The sequence below is a fragment of the Tupaia chinensis genome, unplaced genomic scaffold, assembly GCF_000334495.1.
Source record: "Tupaia chinensis unplaced genomic scaffold, TupChi_1.0 Scaffold000708_1, whole genome shotgun sequence".
Classification (NCBI taxonomy): domain Eukaryota; kingdom Metazoa; phylum Chordata; class Mammalia; order Scandentia; family Tupaiidae; genus Tupaia; species Tupaia belangeri.
This window is the reverse complement of record NW_006160231.1, coordinates 1,506,574-1,519,720: the sequence shown is the minus strand read 5'-3', so window position 1 is coordinate 1,519,720 and position 13,147 is coordinate 1,506,574. Positions and strand designations below refer to the sequence as shown.

The 13,147-nt window shown below is 43.9% G+C and overlaps 1 protein-coding gene across 1 annotated transcript in view; it reads left to right on the top strand.

Moving 5' to 3' along the window:
- The window catches only part of EHHADH (enoyl-CoA hydratase and 3-hydroxyacyl CoA dehydrogenase), a 59,647-nt gene that overhangs the window by 16,728 nt on the left and 29,772 nt on the right, over positions 1-13,147 (top strand). The window contains exons 3-5 of the mRNA XM_006160779.1: positions 1,377-1,546; positions 2,090-2,201; positions 10,870-10,974. Coding sequence (XP_006160841.1) covers positions 1,377-1,546; positions 2,090-2,201; positions 10,870-10,974 — 387 coding nt within the window. The remainder of the gene's footprint in view (positions 1-1,376; positions 1,547-2,089; positions 2,202-10,869; positions 10,975-13,147) is intronic.

Below are 13,147 nucleotides of genomic sequence, written 5' to 3'. Positions count from 1 at the left end.
ATCACACAAAAAATGAGAGGGGGTTGACACAGTCTCAGAACAATAGCTTTTCAGGGGAATCCCTGTTCAATTCCGCTGAACTTTTTAATTTTTCTTTTCTTTCTTTCTTTTTTGTTTTTGTTTTTCCTCACAGTGAGACCAGGGCCTTTATTGGTTGGACCAGAGTGTCTAGTAGCTTAGGTGGAGCGTGCCTTTGTGCTGGCTCCCATTTGCCCTCTCCTAGGAGTTCAGGACTCAGATCACGAGAGAGAAGTTCCAGGCAGGGGTGGTGGGCAGAGCCAGGATAAAACATACAAGGCTGGGACCTAAAAGGGGCTCAAGGTGATGAAGGAAATGTGGGGATACTAGGCCGTCCACATAAAGTGTCCTTTGGGGTGAAGGGGAGCTGTTTCACCAGCAGGCCCTTCTACGCTTGCCAGGAATGGGAGGGCTCAGGAGGAAAGCTTCCCCTAGAGATTCCCTCCTATGCCCTTCGGGCCATCAGCATCTCCCGGATATTGTCTTCGGCTTCCTTAACTCTCTGTTCCAGATAGAATTTTTTTCTCTGTTCTAGTTCTTTAATTTTTTTCTTCTGCTGTTTTCTGTTTTTCTAGCAGCTGATTGATACCTCCTTTGATTGAAGAATAAACATTCTTGGGACCAGCAGTTAGCGTAATGGCTATGTCGCTGGACTCCCACGTAGTTGACTACGGTTCATGTCCCAGACCCGGTGGCTTAAAACTCACGCCGGGCGCGTGTGCATGCGTGCCCATGATCCCGAGAGGAGAATGGAGAAAGGATTGCGGTGTGGCCATCCACCCTGGGGGGTGATTTCTGGCTTTCTGTCTCTCTGTCTGTCTGGCGAGTGCACGCGCCCTATAGTGAAAACCTCTCAAAAAAAAAAAAGAAAAAAGAAAAAATAATAAACATTTTTCCTACACCTTCATACATATTAGTCTCATCTACCAAAGTCCTAATCTCTGTATCTGTAAGATGTGCATGTTCCTTCGTTCTGTTTAGCTGTTCAGTCTGTATGTTTGCAAGCTTCACCTTCTGTTGAGTGTTAATAACTTCAGCTTGAGGCTCTGTAAAAGCCTTCTTCAACTCCAGATCCACGGGGGCCACCATCTTGGTACACTGTGCTTCTTGAGCTTTTTAATTTTTCTGAAGATAAAGTTGCTACTTATCATATGGAAAGACAGAGTTTAGAAGATTACAATGTTCCTAGTAAAGATTTGAGTTTTTTTTTCCCATATCCTTCTATGTTTTCACTGTGTATCTCCAACCAGAGGATGAGGTCTGGGATTTCTTAAGCATTTTCAGGTCCCTTGTTGTCGTATATCAAAGTGCAAGTCTTTCTCAACCCTCTTTCCTCCTTGTCTTGCTTGTGTCCTTAGGTGCTAACATCCATGACTTCAAAACTCCCAGGACCAATGACACATTTGGACTGTTCGTGGATGAACTGCAGAGAACTGAGAAGCTCGTGGTGGCAGCTATTCAAGGCATGGCTTTCGGAGGGGGGCTAGAGCTGGCCCTGGGCTGTCACTATAGGATTGCCCATGCCAAGGTAACAGCTGTGGTGCTATGTGGGGCTTGGTGTGGGGGGCTTTTCTTTAGGGGAAACTCTTAATTAGTTATAAGCATCGAAGGTGATGAAACGGTCAGCTTTGCTGGTTAACGACTCTCGGGTAATCTCTAGCGCTGGCGTTCGGCTGTTACAGAGCGTTCGGGTGCTGACTGTTAAAAGGCTGAACGACTTGCATCCTGGTCGTAAATAGCTTCCACTCTGAGCCCCGTAATGATCTAATTTCAGACTCCTGTAGGGTTCATAAAGCTGGTCCTGGAGATTATTGTTTAGTTGGCTGAGATAGGTCATGAAAGGGTCAGAGAGAAAGAAGACAGAGGTGTGTTTCCATGTGTAGATGTAGAGACAGCACAGCCCTGTTCAAGCTGTTAATGACAGGAGACGTGTGTAATGATTTGCCCTATCAGTCCTGTCAGCTTCAGTAAGACACTGCTGTTGATAATGTGGTCAATCCAGGGGAATGCTTGCCTTAACTCTAAACATGTTACCACATCCAGCGGCCTTCATGCCTTCATCCTTTGCTAGGCTCGAGTTGGCTTCCCAGAAGTCTCTATAGGACTTTTACCTGGAGCAAGAGGAACCCAGCTTCTCCCCAGACTCACTGGAGTTCCTGCAGCTCTTGACTTAATTACTTCAGGTCAGTACAAACTTTGCCGACTGTCTAGATCAACATGGGGAACCACACTAGAGTTTGGAGAAACCCTGGCTTGACACTTACCACCCATGGAAGGAATCTTTAACTTCTGTGACTCTCAGTTTTCTCATCTGTAAAATGGTGAGAGCTTTCCAACAATACCACAAAGACCAAATATGAGAATCTTCTAAATGAAACTTTATGTAAAACACTAATGGAATTTTTTTTTTCTTTTTTTTGGGGGGAGAGGTTTTTTGCTATAGGGCGCGTGTGCTTGCCAGACAGACAGAGAGAGACATAGAGACAGAAAGTGAGAAATCACCCCCCAGGAGGGATGGTAACGCCACAATCCCTTCTCCTCCATTCTCCTCTCGGGATCTTGGGCACGCACGCACACGCGCCCGGTGTGAGTTCTAAGCCACCTGGTCTGTGACGCAAACCGCAGTCAACTACGTGGGAGTCCAGCGACATAGCCATTATGCTAACTGCTGGTTCCCAGCACTAATGGAATTTAAGCTTTTTTATTAGAGTTCAAAGGATGACACTTAGACACTAGGGTTCACATACAATGCATGATATTCAAACTCACTTTAAAAATTGTAATATAAATAAGAATTTAAACCAGAATTTTGAAGACAAATGTTCAAGTTTTTGTGTGGAAATGACTGCATTTTTTATTTCCAAATGCTAAAATATTAGCTACAAATGGAACTTGATCTTTCTCATGAGGGAATGTGAACAGCATGACATTTAGAGACCCTGGAATTACCCAAAACTCATTATCTGTAGAAATATAAAGAGGCTTTCAATTGAGTTAAGTTTGGAGAAAAGGATGTAGACGACCATTTATTCCAAATAGGCACAGGCAGTTATGAGGCCTTGGGTCAGTCACTTCACACTCTGTGCCTTAGCTTCCTTATAAATGTGAATACTAACAGTGCCTACCATTTGGGGGTGTGGGGAAGATGAAATAGATTCATATATATAAATAGATTCATATATATAGTATGCTTAGAACAGCAGGGTAATAACTCCATAATTCTTAGGTATGCATTATTATATCCATATCTGTCTTCGAAGAGGAAGACTGAGGAAAACTAAGCTGAAGATCTTGGTGTTAGACCATATCCTGAAGAACTGACAATAAAAAGATCATAAGCTTTTGGGGCCAGCAGTTAGCGTAATGGCTATGTCGCTGGACTCCCATGTTGTCAGCCACAGTTTGGGTCCTGGACCCGGTGGCTTAAACTCATGCCAGGTGCGTGTGCATGCATGCCCAAGATCCCAAGAGGAGAATGGAGGAGAAGGGATTGCAGCGTGGCCATCCCCCCTGGGGGGTGATTTCTCGCTTTCTGTCTCTATGTCTCTCTCTGTCTTTCTGACAAGCACACATGCCCATAGCAAAAACCTCTCAAAAAAAAAAAAATCATAAGCTTTAGAATCAAAGAACTGGGTTCAAATCTCAGCTCTATCACATATAAACAATATGCCTATACAAATGCCTTTTATTCATTCATCCAGCAACTGTTTTCTCTCGTATGCTGGACCTTGTTCCAGGCATTTAGCCAACAAAAATTCTGGCCCTCCTAGAAATTATATGGAGAAAACAACAATCACAGCAGTAATCATCATTGTCACATTTTGTTGACTCAAAAATGCATATTCTGGGCTCAGCAGTTGGCATAATAGCTATGTCGCTGGACTCCCACATAGTCAACTGCGGTTCGAGTCCCAGACCTGGTGGCTTAAACTCAGACTGGGTACGTGTGTGTGCGTGCCCAAGATCCTGTGAGGAGCATGGAGGAGAAGGGATTGCGGTGTGGCCATCCCCCCTGGGGGTTGATTTCTCACTTTCTGTCTGTCTCTCTCTGTCTTTCTGGCGAGTGCATAAGCCCTATAGCAAAAACCTCTAAAAAAAAAAAAAAAAAGGCACATCCCCCATGTCTTTGAAATTGGGATGCCTCATTATGAACCATGGTTTAATTAGCATTTTTTTTTTGTTGTTGTTGTTGTTCTTTTCTAGTTTCTGTGGGTCAGGAATTTGGAGTCGTTTAGTGGGTTCTGGCTCAGAGTTTCTCATGAGATTGCAGTGAAGACATCAAGTAGGGCATAGTTTTCTGAAAGCTTGGCTGGGACTGGGAGTCTGTTCCCAAGATAGCTCAGTCACTTGGGTGGCTAGTTGGTACTGACTCACAGGAGCTTCATTTACTTTCCACATGGACCTCTCTGTAGAGCTGAGTATCTTCACAGCATGGCGGCTGGCTTCCTATAGAGTGAGAGATCTAATAACAAGCCAGGTAAAAGCCACAATGTCTTCTGTGACCTAGCTTTGGAGTCCCACACCTCTTTTCTGAACTACCCTATTGGGTATACAAGTCTCTGTTCAGGTCCTTGAATACCAAGAGACCAGACTCATAGCGGAGTGTTCCCACTGCAGACGAGCTTTTACAACTGTCTACACACATACGCCTCCCTCTTAGATAAGCAGTCTATAGCAGGTTATGTGGAGGTAAGTACTAAACACGGGGGCGGGGGTAGAAAATGTTAGTGATGGATGATGGGTTAGGGTGACTTGCAGAACTTCCCTACAAAGTGGCATCTGAACGAAGACCTGAAGGAGGGAAGGAAGCTTATGTTATGCTGGTATCTGGAGGGAGATATTCCACACAGAGAGAACAGTGGTTGCAAGGCCAAAGGCAGAGGTGTACTTGAAATGTTCAAAGAATAGCAAAACCGACTGCGGTTGGAGTGAAGTAAGGGGAAGGGTAATAGGGGAAGACACATCTTGGAGGGTCTTCAATGTTATAGAGAGAAGTTTAGCTTTTCTTCTGAACGAGGTAGAAAGGCACTGGAGTGTTTCCAGTGGAGGAGTAACATATTCTCACTTATATTTTTAAAAAGATCACTCTGCGTATTATAATAAAAATATGTAAAGTGGAGGGCTGGCCTCGTAGCTTAGTAAAGAGAGCCAGATCTCTGCGACCAGCATATGGCGTAATGGCTACGTCGCGGACTCCCATGTAGTCAATCATGGTTCGAGTCCCAGACCTGGTGGCTTAAACTCATGCCAGGCACATGTGCTTGCGTGCGTGCCCAAGATCCTGAGAGGAGAATGGAGGAGAAGGGATTGCGGCGTGGCCATTTCTCACTTTCTGTCTCTCTGTCTCTCTCTGTCTTTCTGGTGAGCACACACGCCCTATAGCAAAAACTGCTCCAAAAAAAAAGAGCTGGATCTCACCTGGTTGACTGTGGTTTGAATGCTGGTTCTGGCAGCTTGAAAAGCATACCAGGTGGTCCATGTTTGTGTGTGTGCTCCAAATCCCAGCAGGCAGAGAAATGGAGGAGAAGGGATTGCAGCATGACCATTCCCCACTGGAGGGTGCTATCTCCCTCTCCTTATCTCTCTCTCTGTCTCTTTCCAGTGAATACATGTGCCCTGTAGCAAATTTTTTTTTTTTGGAGAGGTTTTTGCTATAGGGCGTGTGCACTCGCCAGACAGACAGAGAGAGACAGAGAGACAGAAAGCAGGAAATCACCCCCCAGGGGGGATGGCCACGCCGCAGTCCCTTCTCCTCCACTCTCCTCTCGGGATCTTGGGCACGCACGCACACGCACCCGGCATGAGTTTAAGCCACCGGGTCCAGGACTCGAACCACGGTCGACTACGTGGGAGTCCAGCGACATAGCCATTACGCCAACTGCTGGTCCCCTGTAGCAAATTTTAAAAAAATAATAAAATAATAAATAAAATTATATAAGTAATCCATCCTAAAGAAAGAAAGGAACTTAAAACTAAAATAACCCAAAACCTAAAAGATCTATGAAAATGTTCTATGACATTTTAAAAATGAAACATCAATTTGTCTGCTGAAACAGATTAAAGAAAAGAAAAACTTCTGAAAATTCTTATTTGTCTAAATTTAAAAATACTTTTTATTAAATGGAAACACCAAATAAACATTAAAAGCATTACCTACAGTAATTTGTTTTTGAAGCAATAAAAAGAAGGCACAATAGACTAGACATTTGCATCAGCAACATAGGGGATAAGTAGCTGCATTTATCGAATTCAGGAGAATTTAACAGAAAGATAAAGAAAATGTAAATGAAGGCAGCAGGCATGGAAGGTACATAAGCGAGGTCTCTGCCAGCAATAATAAAAGTTCCAAAGTACAAAGCCGAGAAGGAAAGAAACACTAACCAAATAAAGAATAGAAGCCTTCAGATATAAAATAGAATCAAAGATTATACTTTAGCAGACACACTCTTTTCTTGCAAAAACTGATGAGGAGATAACAGTGCTTTGATGTATCTTGGTAAAGATGTTGTATTTCCAGGAAATAGAATCCCATAGCTGCCAAAGGAGAAAAACAAATAAAACGAACTGTTACTTTCAAAGACACTAACCTCACTCCAGTTACAAATAAATGCTAAATCTATGGAACATCCACACTCTAGGATGCTGTGTAGACGCTATAATGATAGTCTACATCAGAGGCCCTTACAGTGTGGGCAGCGGGCTTCTGGTTATGTCTGGGACCACAGCTGCGTCCATGAGGTCGTGACCTCTCTTCAGAGCAAGACATTCCATGCCTTTTCCACATTCCCTTACAGACACACGTAGCATTTCTCAGAGGGTATCACACCATGTGACAGCACAACAGAAGGAATGCAGAAGGAAATACGAGAATCCAGCTGTCTTCTGTTAAGTGAGACATTAAATAATTTGCAAAATGCGCCTCGCTGCTGTGGTGCAGTAGTGACATCCGTGCCCGGCAAGGCTGGAAGACATATGGCTGGCCCCGGGTTCACATCCCTATGTGGCCCGAAAACATGCCAGGCGTGTGTGGACACCCAGAATCCTAAAGATCTGGAGGGCTAGAGAAAGGGGATTCAGCGTGACGAGACCCTGTTGAAGGAACTTCTCACTCTCCTTCTTCCTCCCATGTGAATACGTGCCCCTCTATCTTAAAAATGTATAAAATAATGGTACTCTTCTCACTACATTTTTAATATTTCATAAATGAGGTTATTTTGCATAAAATCTGTTGGTTAACATGTAATGAGTTTATCACTGTTATTTTAAATGAATTAGTAAACACATTTAAAGTTTTCAGCTTTAATTTCTAATACATTGTATATAACCTGTAAAAACAAATGTTTCTTTGGAATCCTCCAAAAAAATTTAAGAGTGCATTGGGTTCTAAAATTAAACACTTTAAGAATTGCTAGTAGAAATCTGTAATGTTTTGACATAGAAACCATGATATAGAAATGTGTTCACTTAAGCCAGATTAGAAAATAATATGAGGGGGACCAGCAGGTGGTGTAGTGGTTACGGTGCTGGACACTCCACATGTCTGACCATGGTTTGAGTCCTGGACCTGGCGGTTTGCTTTCTCACCTTCCCTCTCTTTCTCTCTGTGTCTCTCTCTGGTCAAATTTAAATAAATGAATGAACAAATGAAATTAAAATAAATAATTCTTTAATAGAGAAAATGAGTCTATATGTGTTCATTTTTTCCCTTTTAAAAGGGGTGTGTATTCCATAAATCCTATGGAATGTGAAAGAAGAGTTAGAAAAACTTAAAGTATTTTATTTCTTTCCTTCAATAAATAAAGTTAGAAATTATTTTACTTTACAAAGATTTACTAAGTACATCTTAAAGACTGTGAGCTAGCTTAAGAATTCTAATGTAGAATTCTGAAGAGGATCCTTACCATTCAGCATACTACAGAAATTTAAAGCGCATGAAATAATTTATTCTGCCAAAGACAAAATAGGAAGGAGCAAAGAAATATAAAACATAGGAGGAAACCGTAACGGTATGAAGTGAGTCTGTGAATTCTGAGGTTTACAGACATGAAAACATGTGGGGGAATGTCGAGGGTTTTTGTGGCCCTATTTCCAGAATTAAGTCTGAAAATCAACAGTATCTTTTGGGAAATCACATTGAAAACTGGCTTCTTTGTCAAAAAGAAATGAACTAGGATTGGCCTTTTTGCTCAAATCACTGCTTAAACATGATTATTTTTAACACGATGAAGAGAAGTCAAAACAATAAGAATATAATGGATTTTTTTATTTGCATAGAAAAGGTCACAGTGAATCAGAAGTAAGCTATCAGAATTATACACCTAGCCTCCTGAGTAGTCTGTACAATTTTACAGGGACTTTAGAATGACATCTGGAAGGGAGTCTATGGAGAAAAAAATTTTTTTAAGTTGAAAAAGAAGCCAAAGAGATTGGAAACAATTGCAGTGCCCAGTTCAGAGAAGACAGTTGGCCTGAGTGAGTTGCCTTGGGGCCTCCCTAGCATAGACCTACCCAGGTGGTGCTTGGCATCTCCATTGAAAGCAGCACAGAGAAAGCAAGTTTAAGGCCGAGTCTGGTGGCACTGTTGGTAGCAAACTGAACTGCAGTGGGGGGAGCCACAGGGAGCAGCAGGTTTGGATCCCTAGGCCGGCCTGAGAACATGCAGGGCGTGTGCGTGCATCCAGACCCTGAGTGGAAGGCCAGGGGTGGGTGGGGGCATGGTGAGGCCTTATCAAGGGTGCTTCTCTCTCTCTGTCTCTCTAGTTTGCAGCCATGCACTCTCTATCATGAATAAAATACACTTTTCTAAAAATAAAAAGAAGTTGAAATCCTAGTTTGAGACTTGGAGTGGATGTTGGGAGCTGTGTCTTTAGGTCTTTAGTTCTTTGAAGCAGAATAAAAGTACTTAAAATCTCATGGACTCTAAGACAGTAGTGGTTATTATTATTATTTTTTTAGGTTTCTGCCATATGGTGTGTGTGCACACTGGAGAGAGGCAGAAAAAGGAAAAGTGATAAATTACCCCCGGGGGGTGGCCACACCGCAATCCCTTCTCCATCATTCTGCTCTCGGGACTTTTGGGAACACATGTCCACATGCCTGGCATGATTTTCAAACCACCAGGTCCAGGACTCAAACCATGGTTAGCCATGTGGGAATCCAGTACCCACACCACCTGCTGGCCCATGTACTCTTCCATTTTTATGAAATCTACAGCAGAAGAAATCATTATAGTTAAAGGGATTTTCAGTTCATCATGTTTCCCCTCCAAATATCCTTTTTTAAAAAGAATAATTTTATTGTACTTTATTTTATTTATGTATTTATTTATTTTAATTTGACCCGAGAGGGACAGAGAGAGAGAGAGAGAGAAAGTGAGAAAACAAAATGCCAGGTCTGGGACTCGAACCGCAGACTGCAGTGTGGGAGTCCAGTGCCCTTAACCACCACACCATCTGCCGGCCCCCCAAATATCCTTTTAAAACCCACATTTTTATCTTCCATCTGGTCCCCTCAAGCTGATTCATTCACCCCTCTCCCAAGTAATTTTATGCCCGGGATACCTGCCCCGTGACACCACCCACCCACTTCTCACGTCTGCATCACTCCAGGAGGAGATCTGGAAACTTGTTTTCAAAGACATTTCTAGAAACCTGCCCAGCTATAGCTTTTTCAGAGAGACCATTCCAAATTACTGAGCCCTCTGATCAAGCAAACCCATGTCCACAGCACCAGTAAGAACCAGAGTGGAGGGTAGGTGGCACCACCCACACTGTCAGAGCAGTGAAGACTGGGACTGTAGCCACCAAGACTATTTTGGTGATGGTTCATCAGGTGAGAAGGTGCTAGAAAGCAAGCAGTGTGTCATCGTCGTCTTCCTCTCGACATGTGGTAAGGGAGTCTTGTATCCCCAAATCCCTACTTTTGGAATGTGCAGCTCAAATGACATATTTACAACTGGCCAAGAATGGCCGAGGTAGAATTTAGGAGCAGTGCAAACCCCATTGACCTGGACCCCTCTAGCACTGCCATTCTGAACTGCCGGTGTCAGACACCACCGGACACTAGGAGTTAGCACCTGTGAGATGGCATGGAGATGCTGCTGCTGCTTAGGATCCCTAACTCCAGGCTAAAAGCCCTCCAGAGAGCACTTGGTTCACTGAGCTTGGAGCATGGGCTCCGCCCAGCTGCCACGGGTTTAAAGGAACAGTTGTCTAATCGTCTCCACTTCCTTGGCAGCTTCTGGAGCAGGAGTCAGGGCTCCAAAGCACACATATGATTTCACAAACTGAGGAAGGGTTGGAATGCTGGATACCCACAAAAAGGTGGAAACCTGCCCATTTGTCCTGTGTAATTCTGATTATACCTTATCCAGTGTCAACTTGACCGACTACGTTTATGCCTGGGGTCTGCCTGTCTGTCTCTTTTCTATGCAACCAGAACCCATGTTGCTGCCAGCACTGTGGTGCCACCACTTCTAATACTATCAAAAAGCCTCATCTACTTCTGTGCAGTTAGCATGTAGGGAATGTTTCCATCCAGTTATAAAATGTACAGACACTGTACTCTCCTTACTGAATGCTCAGAATTACCGACGTAAGCATAATTATTCCCATGTATCAGTGTGGAAATTGTGGTCCTGCCATAGTTGTTCACAGTCACCAGGCAGTAAGAAGAGCTGAAGATTGAATTTACGTTTTCTCATGACTTCTGCACTAACCTTTCTACTGTCACGATCAGTGTATTCCTTATTTATTTTATCGAATGATAGATACTTACATCCGGACAAGCACCCCCACTAGAGAGTAATGCTTTGGCTTTAACCTCACCTTTTTGGTTGTTGTGTTGTTTCAGGAAGACACGTTTTGGCAGGCGAAGCACTGAAGCTGGGTATTCTAGACCAAGTGGTGAACTCAGACCCTGTTGAAGAGGCAGTCAGATTTGCTCAGAGAGTTGCAGGTAAGAAGGGAATGAAAGTAACACAAGAAACAAGCTGAAGTCCATTTCAATAAGGAACCCCGTGAATATCTTAGGGTATATCCTGTGACGGAACAGAATGCCGATTACAAACGGGTGAGAGGGCTAGCAGATGTACGGAGGTAAAGGTAGCCGGATCCTACATGGCCTACTTTCACAGTTCAAGTCCCAGACCCAGTGGCTTGGAAACTCATGCCCGTCGCATGTGTGTGCGTGCCCAAAAAGTCCTGCGAGGAAAATGGAGAAGGGATTGAGGTGTGGCCATCCCCTCTGGGGGATAATTTCTCTCTCTGTCTCTTTCTCTCTGTTTCCCTCTAGCAATTGCACAGGCCCTATAGTAAGCTTAAAAAAAGAATGAGAAGCCGTATGTAGTGACATGCTCTGACCTCTATGATACGCTGTGCTAAGTGGAATAAAGCGCACGCCATTGCTGTAACGAGGCGATGGGATACACTGTATAGATGGGGAGAATGTATTGGGTTGTCCAGAAAGACATGACTCCTTTCTGCATAGAAGAATACGTCCTGGCTTTCCTGACAACCTTATATAGGTAACTGTTAGTCTCTGCATAAAATATTTCTCTAGGGATTTACAAGAAAAGGTCAACGGTTGCCTCTGGGAATGGGCCTGGTGAGCCAGCAGAATCATTTAGGAGACTTTTCTTTAAAAAAAAAAATTTATTCAACCTTATTTATATTAATTTGACCAGAGAGAAACAGAGCAAGGGAGAGCGCATGTGAGAGAAAGCGAGAAAGCAAGCCACCAGGTCCAGGACTCAGACCACTGTCAGCCATGTGGGAGTCCCGCACCCTTAGCCACCGTGTCACCTGCCAGCCCCCACGTAGGAGAGTTTTCACTGTTTACCCTCAGAACCTTTTGAATTTTTTATGGCGTGAATGTTTTCCAATACAGACATAAAATTAAAATGACAACAAGCAAGCACTTCAGTGAGTCGAGAAGAGCTCTGTGATTCACTGGGAGGAAGCGGTGGGGCCCCTGCATGTCTGTCTCAGCGAGCTGTTGACATCCCTGTCAGGGTTCCTCACGTCAGGGCTGCTGATGTTCCTTTGAAGTCCTTTAGTGGTGCTTTTAGAGCTTTTGTTTCTTTTTAAACGGTTCCTTTTAAATCTGTGAAGGTTGTCAGTTTTAAATGAGCAAAATGAAGAGGGTAAAAATTGACAGAAGAAATCATTGAAAGGAATTTGGGGTTCCAGGCTGGCTGGTGTTGGATCCCCACTTGGTGGCAGGACTGGCTCCGGGTCATCAAAAACATTCTTTTGAAAAAGTCATTCTTTAGTTCACTGTGGCAGAGACCATTCAAAACAATTTTTCAAAATAATCTTTCTTTTCTGTGACTCTAGCCAGTTTCCATTTTAGTGTAATAGTAAAATTTTAAAAATTAAATTTAATGTAAAAAGCTTGAGCTGCAGAGGTGAGAGATGATGAGAAGAAAGTTCTGATGACTTCTGAGGAGAATCAGCAAGTCCCTGCTCCCAGGGACAGGATCCCTGCTCCCAGGGACAGGAGTTCCCGCCTTTTGCTCTCTGCCTTCCCAGCAGTCTCACCGCTTTCCTCCTTGTGCCTCCTGAGAGGGCGTATGGCTCTGGCAGAAGTCACTTGGTTGACTGACCCCGAGGCGACTTGCACTGGGGGGGTCCCTAAATGGGTCTTTGGTGTGGGGTTCAAGGTAGGCCCACGTCTATCATTCATACCTGTAATTTAAATTTGTTGTTGTTGTTTAGGTTTTTGCCATAGGGCATGTACATGTGCCAGAGAGACGGTGAGAGGGAATGTGAGAAATACTCCCCAACTCCCCTCCACCTACCAGGGGGTTGGCCACGCCCCAATCCCTTCTCCTCCATTCTCCTCCTGCGATTTTGAGCACGCACACACGTGTGCCCCACATGAATTTCAAGCCGCTGGGTCCAAGACTCAAACCATGGTTGACCATGTGGGAGTCTGGCACCTTAACCACTATGCCATCTGCTGGTCCCATTTTTTTTTTTTAACTTGCTCTATAGGGCACGTGTGCTCACTGGAGAAAGGTAGAGAGACAATGAGAGAGAAGAAGTAAGAAAGCACCGCCGGACTGGGGGTGGGGGGACAGATAGCCATTCAGCAATCCTGTCTCCATTCTCCCAGGAAAATCTTCATT